The 14,511-nt window shown below is 44.0% G+C and overlaps 1 protein-coding gene across 1 annotated transcript in view; it reads left to right on the top strand.

Moving 5' to 3' along the window:
• Positions 1–14,511, top strand: part of TTC6 (tetratricopeptide repeat domain 6) — a 158,791-nt gene that overhangs the window by 40,223 nt on the left and 104,057 nt on the right. The window contains exons 13-17 of the mRNA XM_040410990.1: positions 2,073–2,248; positions 3,441–3,577; positions 5,088–5,257; positions 6,588–6,708; positions 13,221–13,371. Coding sequence (XP_040266924.1) covers positions 2,073–2,248; positions 3,441–3,577; positions 5,088–5,257; positions 6,588–6,708; positions 13,221–13,371 — 755 coding nt within the window. The remainder of the gene's footprint in view (positions 1–2,072; positions 2,249–3,440; positions 3,578–5,087; positions 5,258–6,587; positions 6,709–13,220; positions 13,372–14,511) is intronic.

Raw genomic sequence — 14,511 nt, 5'->3', positions numbered from 1 at the left:
TATATGCGGGTGTCAGAGGTGGGGCCTGCACCTACCTGATATTGGTGGTATATCCTAGAAATATGCCACCAATGTCTGAGGTGAGACAACCCCTTTAAAAGAACGTGTCAGGGCAATTGAGCTGTAGAGATCCTGTCACCTCTCCTGACAAGTCTGAAATGGCAAATTTTGAGCATGCATGACTCTATGTTGTGCCAACTACTAGAAGTCTGTCGCTGTCCAATCAGTGCTGCCCTTGTCAGACTGAAGAAGGACACACGCCAACTGAAAACACCAAGTTTTACTCTTATTCATAAATGTATACACATATATCAGTTATATAGTAGGAATAACATAGGATCGGGACACCATACAGTTGTAGTAAAAGTATTTGTTCATATAATGTAATATAGGTTCTATACTGATGGAGACCTGAGGGCAGATCTGGGGAGTCATAGCATCTAGGACAGTACTGCCTGTGGAGAAGGAATAAACATCCAGGACATGCTAGGATTCATCGATTGGCATGTAAAGACATAATATAAAGGCCAGGGGTGGACTGGGAGACTAAAGTGGCCCTGGAATAAAAACTAAAAGAGGCCACATGTTGTAGGCGGGTCCAAATTGACAAAAGACAGGTCAACACAAGTAGGCAGGGACAAAAGAAGTAGGAAAGGACAGCAATACCTTAGTGTATCAAAAACGCCACCCCAGCAGAACCAAATTTTACAATGCAGCAAAAAAAAACACTTCTGCCCCAGTATTCAGGAGAGCATCTGGGGGCCACCAAGTACCTGGTGCTCCTAGAATTAATTACTACTAAGGGCATTAGATCATTAGGCATCCATCTGGCAGCCATCAGGAAGGCTTGGGTGGCTCCCCTGGGCATCGGCCCACTGGGAGATTTCCTTGTAGGGTCTATGGCCAGTCTGCCCCTGACAATATGTACTAATATTTCATCTGTTTGTAAGGCCCACAGGCGTATTCTTCTTCTTTTAATTAGAATTTTGTGTTGCCAGATCATGGAGTATGCAACAAAAAGTTTGTTAGGAAAGGGGCTGGAAAATTGCCTGTATCATGGGAAGTATTAACCCTTTACATTTCTGTACTGGCTCATTTCGTGAACAGTAGTAAAGTAAGTGCTATGATTGTACCACTAGCCACTAACAACCATAAAACATGAATGAGAACTCTTCTGACCCATGGACTTAATGTGAATGATCATCACTGATCATTATGGTCCTTATTTGGTGCAGTATATCTGTCACGGTCCCTTAGGTGACTGATGTCAGGAGATCAAGGAGACTGGCTGAGCGTGGAGGAATCTTAACAGTCTCCTTGATTTCTCTTGATTCAGTGTTGATAGGGTTAATGACCACTTCCCTTGTCTCAGCTGTTGCTCAGGGGTCATCACTTCTACCCTTTATAGTCTGACCCCACCCTTCTGACTATGTGGTAGATTGCTTCATTTGATTTTGGAAAGAGCTGGAGTATGGTTCTCCCTGAGTTCCTGCTCATCCTTCTACAAGAGAAGCTAAGTGTCTCGCTTGTTTGTATTTTGTCTTTTCCCCTTGGTTGTGGTTACTAGGCCTCAGGGAGACACTTGTTCCTTCATCTTGGAAGGAACGGGTTGTCTCAGCCCTGCCAATATCTTTAGGGCTCCTCAGGGTCTCTAGGGCTTCCAGGTTCCTGTGTATGGGCATTTCTACCTTCAAGGGGTGCCCATACGGTCAGGAGTAGGGTTCTTTTGGTGGTGACCCTTTCCCTTCCCTAGCGTTGAGGCCTAGTGGCTTTTCCCTTCCCCCCTGGTTGTTAGTGTGGTGTTTACTCCTTTACCTCATCCGTGACAATATGATCAGCTTTCCTTGCAAATGGTTTTCCATGGAAGCAGAAGAGATCTTGCATCAACTGGATCCTTTTAGGTGGCAAAAATTGCCCAGTAGTCCAGTTTGCAGGATCTCTGCAGAGCTGGTGGCCCAACTGGTTGTGAGTGCAACTCTAGCAAGAGTTTACTGTCTACACTATGCAGCACTATGTCAGATTTAAGAACTATATGGATGTTATAAATAACTTACCTTTTCTAATCTCCACAGATGCCTACTTGTCCAAAGCTGAGATCTACAAGCAGAAGAAAGACTACACCATGTCCATCATGAATTACACGCAAGCTCTTAAATGTAGACCTACTGATGATGACATATATTACCGGCGAGCACACATGTATGAGGCTCAGGATGAGCTCATAATAGCAATGGATGACTATGCACAGGTATGAATAGCAATATGTTCACAAGAAGGCAAAACCTAGCTATAGTAATGGAAACGTTGCTTTATCTGCAAAGCTGGGGTGCTGTAATTGGAAGCATTCACCTACAAGGGGACAAGACATTCACGCCCTTTTAGCAATGTCTATAGGACTCTTTTGGGTTGTTGACAGTGAAGATGGGGAAATGATATCCATTTGTTCCATACCGTACAACACGTGTCCATTTCTTTTTTGTCATTATATTTTGAAGAGCATCTGTCAGCAGGATCAATCCTATTAAACCAGGCATATTGCCTAGTAGGGTCAATCCTGCTGAGTTAAATGACTCCTCTCTTGTTTAAAGTGTAATGGTCATTTCGTATAATTTTCGGTATAGTGCAGAGACAGGGATGTTAAACATTTTTGTAATATGTAAAGAGTCATCTAACAAATCTGAGTGCTGCTAAGGAGAGTCTGTCTTCAGCATTTGACTGAGCGCTGAAGACACCTGTGTGTAACATGCAGAGGCTCCCAGCCGCCTCTTCTCACTATCCCAGTCCCTGACTATGTACAGGTGCCCTAATTCTCTTTAGCAACTCTCAGAGTTTTGCAAAAAAGACTCTGTGAACCAACAGTTACACCTCAAATCATTGGCCTGGTTTTGAGAAATATTAGTTTTATTTCATATGTTAATGAGGTGTTAAGTGCATGGAGTGGTGAGCCTAACCCCTAGACGCACCGCTTCACCCCCACCTTCCTCCCTTTAAGTGACAGAGTCTTCCTACCTGACCCTGTAATCCCGCACATGCGCCAGGGAAAGTTCAATCGGTGCATGCGTAGTATATCTATGTCGGCTTACCATGATGTTGAGATCCAAACTGCGCATACAACTATTGGATTGCAGGCCCATGCAGGAAGACCATGGATATGCCTGGGCCTGTCATTTAACGGGAAGGCAGACATGAAGTGGTGCTCTGAGGGGCTAGGCCCACCCCTCGGTACACTGAAAGACCTTATTAGCATATACAGTAAAACACAGAATCTTCAAAAAACTAAAAACTCTAAAAAATTTGGGATTTAAAGAAGTGATCAACCCTACCAGAATGTGCCTAGTGTAATAGGGTTGATCCTGCTGGCAGATTTTCTTGTCTGCACTCTGTATGTGGTACCATTTCTGTTATTGATACGTTGACCAGAGCTTTTCTTCTGCCCTTAGTGCTTCTACCATAACCCCAGCCGCACTGATGCACTCATGAAGCACGGGGTGTACTATTTCGAGAATGGCAACTGGAATGTCTCTGTGCAGGATTTCACTGCAGTCATCAAACAGGACTTTGACAACATAGAGGCCAGGTCTGATCCTGTGGTTTTAATACCATCACTGCTGTTATTTATTATTTATTTGGTGTATATACTGTAGTATTGTCTTTGTGTTCTAAGCCGTATTAGTTTCTAATATCCTATAGACACTTATAATAACTGTTATACATTTTCATTGATCCAATTATGGATCAGTTATGGTGTCTAATCATGTTTACATGTCAGGTTATGCCGACTTGCATCTCCAATGTCATTCACCTTTTGCTTATTGTATTGTTGCCTGATAACTATTTATCTTACTGGTAATAGGCAGTAACAACAGAGGGAGCCCCATGGCAAAGGTCAAACTGGACCTCATTATGTTTTACCACCCAACACAGATGGACCTGCTGTTTGTTTTCCCCACCATTTCCTTTTCATTATTCTTGACCACTTCCCTACCACAGTATGTCTATAAATGTTGGTGGTATGGTCTTTAAATATAGTGCCCACACTAGATCGGAGTGGGCACCATAGCCGCTGGGGTTCTGTTTTAAACAGCAGACACCCGGAGGCAATGTTTACGATTGGCAATAACGCCACTCACATGTGATCCCTCAAATGCTGCAATCCATCATGATCACAGCATCTGAGGCAGCTTTCCCCGAGAGTGCTTCTCTCCATGAATATGAAGGAATCTGTTTCTTCTCTGTAATAGCCTCGGTCTCTCTGAAGAATCCAAGACTATTACAGCTGTAGTTCTTATGAAGGCCTGCAGGTGGCAGGGCTCCTTAAGAATATAGCGAAACTCCCATACACTGTAATGAAAATTCATTGCCGTGTATAGGAGAAGCGATCTGAAGATTGCATATTGAAGCCCCCTAAATTTACTTAAAAAGAGATCGAATTTTTCAATTCCACCCCATCTGAATTTTTTTTTCAGCTTCCCACTACATTGTATACAATCTTAAATGGTACTATTAGAAAATACAACTAATCCTGCAAAAAGCAAGCCCCCATGTAGCTATGTGAACTGAGCAATAAACATTTTAAGTCTCCAAGAAGGCACAGAGTAAAAAACGAAAACACAAAAAAACGGAGAATCGCCTGATAATAAAGTGGTAAAGGTGCCAATACAGCTACACAGTCAAAAGCTCCCTCATACACGTACATTTTTGGTTTAGCTCCATGTGTGTGTAAGAACAAAAGGATTGGGCAAAAAAATAAAATTTGCCCGATTTTCTCTCCCCTGACACCATCTGTTGGGGGGGCTCTGGAACGCCCCATACACGTTAGATTCTCGGTTTGTCCTGGTTGACAATACAATAATGTATATGGTGAGCTTTAGACCAGTTCCTGACCCCCCCTTGCTAATAATGCCTGCATAGGAGACCTGCATAGGATGTCACCATCCAGTATCAAAGGGGATCGGATCCGCTAGTATTGGGACAGCTCCCTTCAAGGGCCCTATAGCAACCAACTGGTCTGACTGTAAGATATTTATGCCCCTGATAATAAAGGGTCAGTGTAACTAAGTAACCCGGCTGTATTCATATGTTGTCAGAATGTACCGTGGAAGAGCTTACACTAAACTCGCCCGCCATGACGAGGCGGCAGAGGATTTTTCATCTTGCATTCACTTGGATCCGAGAAACTGGATGGCTTTTTATTATCGGGGATGCCTATTGCGTAAATGCTATCGAAAGCACGCACTTCAAGACTTCAGCATCTCTGGTAATGTGACTGCTATGAATTGCTGTGACCGACATGAACACTTTAGTTATGGTGTGATACATACAGTTACCCCTGCACCCCGCATAAGGATGATGACACCATAAGAGTGGCTAAGCAGGTGGAGAAAAGCAATAAAATACAGATTCATCTTCAGAGGAGGGAAAGACGAGCAAAATGTCTGGGACTGTTATAATTTGGGGGGTAGGATCTCTCCTTGGGGAGAGCGCCTTAATCGGCGTGAGGAGACGTTTAGGCCATACATGCTCCTCTGGAATCTGGGATGAAATAGATGCAAATGAGCTCTTAACAATCTCTGCCTCTGATGCCTCCAGATGTAAGGTAGCTATCCTATAAGTCAATTCAGCTCTTTAAACAGGCCTTGAGACATGACTTAGATACAACTATAATTTCAGTACCACTGAAATTCTGACACTCAGTTAAGCCAGTACTCTCTGCTCTGATGAGGAGCAATCACCCAGAAACAGCTGTCTGCAGATGAGATGCTGGCTTATTTATTATCCAAGTCATGTCTCAAGTTTGTTTAAAGGGCCAAATTGACTTATAGGATAGCTGCCTTACATCTGGAGGCATCAGAGGCAGAGCTTGTTAAGAGCTCATTTGCATCCCTTTCTTCCCAGAATGTTATAAGGGACATTATTTTCTTAGCTTTGTGAGAGTTGTCCCAATAGGACAGTTTTTAGAATGATGCTTCCTGAGGGATTAGTTGATTGATGCTGAAGGGCAGATGATAGCACCTGGTGTAGGGGCCGCGGACCACATCACATGCTGCGCGTGTATTATTACATGGTACTTATTGATATGATTGGATGACCACGTAATACATGGGTGTGTTCAGTCTGCTAGAACGGAGACTGGCCTTGCATGGTAAGGGTGGTGTAAAATTGGTAAGATGCACATAGTGTAGAGACTGTTCTTCATATAAAATGGAATCTGATTATCTAAGGCTACATTCACACGACTGTCTTTTCAGTCCACGTTGGATCCGCATTTTTTGGGCCCATTCATTTCTATTGGGCTGCAAAAAATACAAATAGCACACGGATACCATCCAAGTGCTGTTCCGCAAATTATAGAACTTGTCTTATTCTTGTCCGTTGTATGGATAAGAATAGGCATTTCTTTAATATGACATGTGGAAAGTGCGGGATGCACACGCCCGGTATCAGTAGTTTGTGGCTCCACGGTTTGCACACTGCAAAACGGATACAGTCACGTGAATGTAGCCTTAGAAGATTGGCGTCATACAAATGTGTTTTTGGGTATGTACAGAATATTGGTTTGTAATTCTATCCCTATCACTATGCCATAGTGTTTCTTCATGATGGATTTGAGAACCTCAATGCCTTTCTTCATCGTGGCGTACTCTACACAGACCTGGGCCTGTGGGATGAGGCTGCTTTCGATTTTGAACACGTCCTTGCCTTAGATAAGTACGTATCCAATGTGACCGTAAAACTGACCTACTGTTAAAACTTCACCAAAGCTCACCTTCCACATTGATATTCACAACATGAATGACTAGAATCTAAACATTGATGTGGATAGCAGTTTAAACCGACACAATATTCCCTTGACAAAGCTGAAATCCTAAAGCACATGAAGTGTTGTCATAGGGACATAGTGGTAGCACTAGTGGAGTCAAAGACATTTGTCTTGAGATCTCAAAAAATACCATATTATTTAACTTTTTATTTGTTTTTAAAAGGCTCAGAGTGGTGTAAAATAATTAAAGGGGTTGTCTCACGAAAATATTCCACAATGTTCCAGCCAGCTCCTGGATATGAATATTTTTGTGATTGCCTATAATTAAAAATGTAGTATAGTCACTGAGTTAGTTTACATGCACACGACCGTTGTGTGTTTTGCGATCCGCAATTTGTGGAACGGCACAGATAGCCTTTAATATAACTGACTATTCTTGTCCGCAAAGCGCGGACAAGAATAGGACATGTTATATTTTTTTTGCGGGGCCACGGAACGGAGCAACGGATGCAGACAGCACACGGAGTGCTCTCCGCATCTTTTGCGGCCCCATGGAAGTGAATGGGTCCGCATCCGAGCCGCCAAAACTGCGGCTCGGATGCGGACCAAAACAACGGCGGTTTGTATTTTTCCTCATTTCTCTGTTCATGTGGCTGAGATGGTTGCACTTGCTCAGTTCCATCCTTCAACTGCCACAAGCTATATCTACTATTAGAAGCTATAACAGTTACAGGGAGGAAGCTGCAGCAGAAATGACGGATCCCCTGAGAAAGGACACTCCCCCTTAGTTGTGATAGGGAGAGAGCAGCAGAAGAAGGGACACTCCCCTTTAGTTGTGATAGGGAGAGAGCAGCAGAAGAAGGGACACTCCCCCTTAGTTGTGATAGGGAGAGAGCAGCAAAAGAAGGGACACTCCCCCTTAGTTGTGATAGGGAGAGAGAAGCAGAAGAAGGGACATTCCCCCTTAGTTGTGATAGGGAGAAAGCAGCAGAAGAAGGGACACTCCCCCTTAGTTGTGATAGGGAGAGAGCAGCAGAAGAAGGGACACTCCCCCTTAGTTGTGATAGGGAGAGAGCAGCAGAAGAAGGGACACTCCCCCTTAGTTGTGATAGGGAGAGAGCAGCAGAAGAAGGGACACTCCCCCTTAGTTGTGATAGGGAGAAAGCAGCAGAAGAAGGGACACTCCCCCTTAGTTGTGATAGGGAGAGAGCAGCAGAAGAAGGGACACTCCCCCTTAGTTGTGATAGGGAGAGAGCAGCAGAAGAAGGGACATTCCCCCTTAGTTGTGATAGGGAGAAAGCAGCAGAAGAAGGGACACTCCCCCTTAGTTGTGATAGGGAGAGAGCAGCAGAAGAAGGGACACTCCCCCTTAGTTGTGATAGGGAGAGAGCAGCAGAAGAAGGGACACTCCCCCTTAGTTGTGATAGGGAGAGAGCAGCAGAAGAAGGGACACTCCCCCTTAGTTGTGATAGGGAGAGAGCAGCAGAAGAAGGGACACTCCCCCTGAACTGTCAGCTTGATATAAATCTAGCAGAGCAATGAATGGGGAGATCTCTGGATCCATGTGAGGTACAGGGCCGGTTCTAGCTTTGTTAGAAAGATATTGCCATATACCATATGATTTCTGATTTTAATTTTTATACATTAATCATGGGATATCCCCTTTAAATAAATGATACTCCTCTTACCGATCCCCCACTGCTCCCGTTTCAGTGTGTCCCTGTCCCTCTTGGCACAAAACTAAATAACCACTCAGCCAATTAAAGGCTGAGGTGACTTAAAGCAAAATTGCCAAATCTAAGCTTTGACCAAAATCAAATAAATGTTAGATTTAGGTAACAATGTACAACATATTACCAGCAAACGAAATAGAAAATTGACATCACTCGTCATGCTCTGTTCACACTAGTGTGAGAAACTCTGCGCTCCTCCATCTTTTTGATTTCTGTCAAAAAAATGGAAACCACAACAAAACCTGATGAGCCCCATTATGGGTCAGTCAGTATATTTCGTAGGAAGCAATGCAAACTGTTATAAGCAGGAACAATAATGGTAGCATGAGTTCTGAACCTGATACTGTTTGAATATTGCCACAGTATATGCAGCTATTAACAGAAGGGGAGCTACAAGCGGGGGTCTCAAGGCGCACATGTCACCCCCCCTTCCCATCCATTGGTTAGAGCTCCACCAAACCCTCCTGTCTCTTCTTAGCTGTCATTAAAATCCATCACATCTTGTTGATACGTATGTGGACGATAATGTGACTCATTCTATTGTTACTAGTTCTTTCTTTTCATGTTATTTTACGTTACTTCTTAGTCATTTTATTATTTTCAATTTTCATCACGACAAAAGTACCATTGTTAAGTAGTTCTAAGTTTTCACGATCGAAACCACTTTGTGCGAGAGTACACGTCAATGAAAAATGAATGTTCTGATGATAACGAGTCTGTGGTACGGGGACGGTGTGTACAAGGAGGCACACAAGTTTATTAATTAAGCTTGTCTCTCTTGATCCCTCTAAAAAGACTGGCCTGTGTATGGAGAGCCATACCCCGTGACCTCTTAGGCGCCAAACAGAATTCTCTGCCTGGGATATGAGATACAACGTGTCACCCACTGGCCGACTGGGAAATTAAAGTGGCCCTGGAAAAAACAAATAAAAATGGCCCCATGTTGTAGGCAGATCCAGACTGACAGAAGACGGGGAAACACAGGTAAACAGGGCCAGTAGAAGTAGACGGGGCCTGCAATACCACAGTGCAGCACAAAATACCACCCCAGCAGAACCAAATACCACAGTGCAGCATAAAATACCACCCCAGCAGAACCAAATACCACAGTGCAGCACAAAATACCGCCCCAGCAGAACCAAATACCACAGTGCAGCACAAAATACCGCCCCAGCAGAACCAGATACCACAGTGCAGCACAAAATACCGCCCCAGCAGAACCAAATACCACAGTGCAGCACAAAATACCGCCCCAGCAGAACCAGATACCACAGTGCAGCACAAAATACCGCCCCAGCAGAACCAGATACCACAGTGCAGCACAAAATACCGCCCCAGCAGAACCAAATACCACAGTGCAGCACAATATACTGCCCCAGCAGAACCAAATACCACAGTGCAGCACAAAATACCACCCCAGCAGAACCAGATACCACAGTGCAGCACAAAATACCGCCCCAGCAGAACCAGATACCACAGTGCAGCACAAAATACCGCCCCAGCAGAACCAGATACCACAGTGCAGCACAAAATACCGCCCCAGCAGAACCAGATACCACAGTGCAGCATAAAATACTGCCCGAGCAGAACCAAATACCACAGTGCAGCATAAAATACTGCCCGAGCAGAGCCAAATACCACAGTGCAGCATAAGATACTGCCCGAGCAGAACCAAATACCACAGTGCAGCATAAAATACTGCCCGAGCAGAACCAAATACCACAGTGCAGCATAAAATACTGCCCGAGCAGAACCAAATACCACAGTGCAGCATAAAATACTGCCCGAGCAGAACCAAATACCACAGTGCAGCACAAAATACCACCCCAGCAGAACCAGATACCACAGTGCAGCACAAAATACCGCCCCAGCAGAACCAGATACCACAGTGCAGCACAAAATACCGCCCCAGCAGAACCAGATACCACAGTGCAGCACAAAATACCGCCCCAGCAGAACCAGATACCACAGTGCAGCATAAAATACTGCCCGAGCAGAGCCAAATACCACAGTGCAGCATAAGATACTGCCCGAGCAGAACCAAATACCACAGTGCAGCATAAAATACTGCCCGAGCAGAACCAAATACCACAGTGCAGCATAAAATACTGCCCGAGCAGAGCCAAATACCACAGTGCAGCATAAAATACTGCCCGAGCAGAACCAAATACCACAGTGCAGCATAAAATACTGCCCGAGCAGAGCCAAATACCACAGTGCAGCATAAGATACTGCCCGAGCAGAACCAAATACCACAGTGCAGCATGCAATACTGCTCGAGCAGAACTAAATACCACAGTGCAGCATAAAATACTGCCCGAGCAGAGCCAAATACCACAATGCAGCATAAGATACTGCCCGAACAGAACCAAATACCACAGTGCAGCATAAAATACTGCCCGAGCAGAGCCAAATACCACAGTGCAGCATAAAATACTGCCCGAGCAGAACCAAATACCACAGTGCAGCATAAAATACTGCCCGAGCAGAGCCAAATACCACAGTGCAGCATAAGATACTGCCCGAGCAGAACCAAATACCACAGTGCAGCATGCAATACTGCTCGAGCAGAACTAAATACCACAGTGCAGCATAAAATACTGCCCGAGCAGAGCCAAATACCACAATGCAGCATAAGATACTGCCCGAACAGAACCAAATACCACAGTGCAGCATAAAATACTGCCCGAGCAGAGCCAAATACCACAGTGCAGCATAAAATACTGCCCGAGCAGAACCAAATACCACAGTGCAGCATAAAATACTGCCCGAGCAGAGCCAAATACCACAGTGCAGCATAAAATACTGCCCGAGCAGAGCCAAATACCACAGTGCAGCATAAAATACTGCCCGAGCAGAACCAAATACCACAGTGCAGCATAAAATACTGCCCGAGCAGAGCCAAATACCACAGTGCAGCACAAGATACTGCCCGAGCAGAACCAAATACCACAGTGCAGCATAAAATACTGCCCGAGCAGAACCAAATACCACAGGGTAGCACAAAATACTGTCTCCTTCACTACAGTATTTATTTATATCACCGCCCTGAGTACAGTGATACAGTTGAGGAGGGAACCTTTGGCCGTTGGTCAGGGGCATGAGTACCTGATGCTCCTGCATTAATTTATTCTTACAGCATCAGATCAAGAAGAAGAAGAATTCAGACATCCCCCTGTGCATCTGTCCACCAGGAAATTTCCCTGTAGGGTCTATGGCTAGTCCATCCTGATGTCACCCTTTTATCATAAAACTTAAAGGGGTTATCTGACCCTATTAACCTTTTATAGTCAAATACTTAATAAAATAAAGCTAAATTAATTCAAAATATGAGACACTGACCAATAGAAGATGAAATAATTAATCAGTGCTAACAAGGAGTGTGTGAGGGAGGGCAATGTTACTTAACACTGTCTTATATACAGCATCTCCTAGCTGAAAGGTGCCCCCATGTGAGGTATTAAACCTTTCCAAACCACTGCCATACATGTACAGAGGAAGTCCGGTCTTTAAAGATGGAGCAAGCTCAGCGGGCGCCTTAACCGCAGGGTTTATGCTGTTTCACACAGCAGAGGCTCAGGGGTAATGTCTGCAATGGGCAGTAATGCCGATCGCGGATATTCAACCCACATTTGACTATGGCATCTGGCAGAGCTAAAACGGGGAACCACACGCCTCCTGTTTCAGGCCGCCTTCCCCTGGCTAAGATCAGAGAAGGTGGCTGTACTATTATTAAGCATAAGCCTGTAGTAGGCTTGCAGGCAGGTTACTAGTATAGTCCACTGCAGGCCTGTAGATGGCAGCACTGTATTGGAATATACAGAATTCTGTATTCTATAATCCATAAATATGAATTATAGAATACAAGATGCAAAAGGAAAAAAATAAATCTAAAGTAAAAATACGTAATGGAAAAACTAAACATCATGGGCATTGCCGCGTCCGAAAACGCCTGTACTATAAAAATATTTATCTCGTATGACAAATGGCATAACGAAAAAAAAAATGGCTGATACGGCATTTTATTTGTCACTTCACCTCCCAAATTTTTTTTAGAATGTGAGTTGTACACAAAATGGTATCAATAAAAACTACAGATCTTCCTGCAAAAAATGAGCCCTCACACAGCTCCGTAGACGTATTTATAAAAAATGTTGCGGGGGTCAGAATATGACGATGAGAAAAAATAATTTTTTCCCAAAGTTTTTATTTTTTTCAGTATTAACACACAAAAAAACGATACAAATGTGGTATTGCTGTAATCATACTGACCTGGGAAATAAAGGTAACAGGTAATTTTTGGTGCATAGGGAACGTCATAAAAACAAAACCCATAAAGCTGTGGCGTAATTGCGTTTATGTTCAAATTCCATTAAAAAGTACAACTTGTCCCACAAAAAACAAGCCCTTATCTAGCTATGCGAACGGAAAAATAAAAAGGTTATGGCTCCTCGAAGGCAGGTAGTAAGAAAAATCAAAATGTCCGGGGGCTGAAGGGTTTAAATATTGGAGTTTCAGTTCATAGTTATTTCTGGGATGCCTTAGATACGCAAACCTCTTAAAGGGGTTGTCCAAGTTATATTTATTGATGACCTATCCTCAGTGATACAACCCCTTTAAGGATGTTTGTTCAAAACTTTTTGTGCTAAATGAGTGAAATATGCCAAACTCCTACACCTAACTCCTTAAGATGATCTCATTTTCAATGTTTTCTCTCTTCTGCACAGATCCGTGCCTGTGGCACATGTGAACCTGGGTCTGATTTGCCTGCTTCACCGAGACCAGTACTCTCTAGCAGTGCGCCACTTCTCTGCAGCGATAAAAGTCGACCCTCTATGTATCCGAGCATATCTCTGCAGGGCACAGGCCTACAGACAGGTAACCATAAAGATACAATGCTTCTAATGTAACCTACTGGATAAAACTGACAGCTGCAGTTCTGCCTCATGTGAATATCAATCAATGAGTTATGTCAGCAGTGAAGGGGAAGCTGTCAGGACAGGAGGGAGATTTGTTCTGCTGAAACCACTGACTGGATACAGAGTTTAGGAAACTGTCAGTAGGACTAGATCTGTGGGAGCAGGGCTTTTCACTGCCGGCCAGATTTACTATAACTTTTGCCAGAAACCGGCGGAAGTTATAACTGAAGTCTGCGCTAAGCCCTGGCTGGCGTAGACATCCTTTTCAGGGGCACAGCAGGGCAGAGATGTGCCTAATTTATTAAGAGGCATCATCATATTAGGTTGGGCACATCTCACACCAGCGCAGGGGTACGGGTACACCAGTCTTCATAAATCTCCCCCAAAGGCCCTGATATATCATGCTTTCACTTCAGAATTCTGGCTTTAAAAAGTCACAAAATGGGGCTTTTGCGACTTTTTGCACTCGCTCAAAAACTTTTGCAACTTTTTGCATTTTTACACCAGTTACTCCACGTGGACGTGGTTACTATGTTATTGAGTTTCACTCCAGATTTATCGCTGAGACTTTTCTTTTTTTTAAAGTTGCAATCTCACTCCAGGGTGGAGTAGGAAAACTGGAGTAGATTTTCTAGTCAAAAGTGTTGGGTTTAAGGATAAGGGTCCATTCACACGTCCGTTTTTTCTTTCCTGATCTGTTCCGTTTTTTCAGGAACAGATCAGGACCAGATCTGGACCCATTCATTTTCAATGGGTCCTGGAAAAAATCGGACAGCACAATGTGTGCTGTCCGTTTCCGTTGTTCCGTTCCGCATGTCCGAAAAAATATAAAACATGTCCTATTCTTTTCCGCAAAAATCGGATCCTGGACCAATACAAAGTCAATGGATCCACAAAAAACGGAAGACATTCGTATGTCATTACGTATGTCATCCGTTTTATGCGGATTCCGTTCCTGGAAATTAGGCTTCCTCCCCAGTATTAAATGTGACCAGTGCGGCCCCCCTCCCTCTATATTCATTGGTGGCCAGTGCGGCAGTGCGGATTCCCAGTAAGTTTTCTACAGATCTGATTTTTCACTTCGTGAAAAACTCAGATC

This window comes from Bufo bufo, chromosome 11 (assembly GCF_905171765.1).
Source record: "Bufo bufo chromosome 11, aBufBuf1.1, whole genome shotgun sequence".
In the NCBI taxonomy this organism is placed as follows: Eukaryota; Metazoa; Chordata; class Amphibia; order Anura; family Bufonidae; genus Bufo; species Bufo bufo.
Note: the sequence above shows the minus strand (reverse complement) of the source record. Positions and strands in the feature narration are given on the sequence as shown.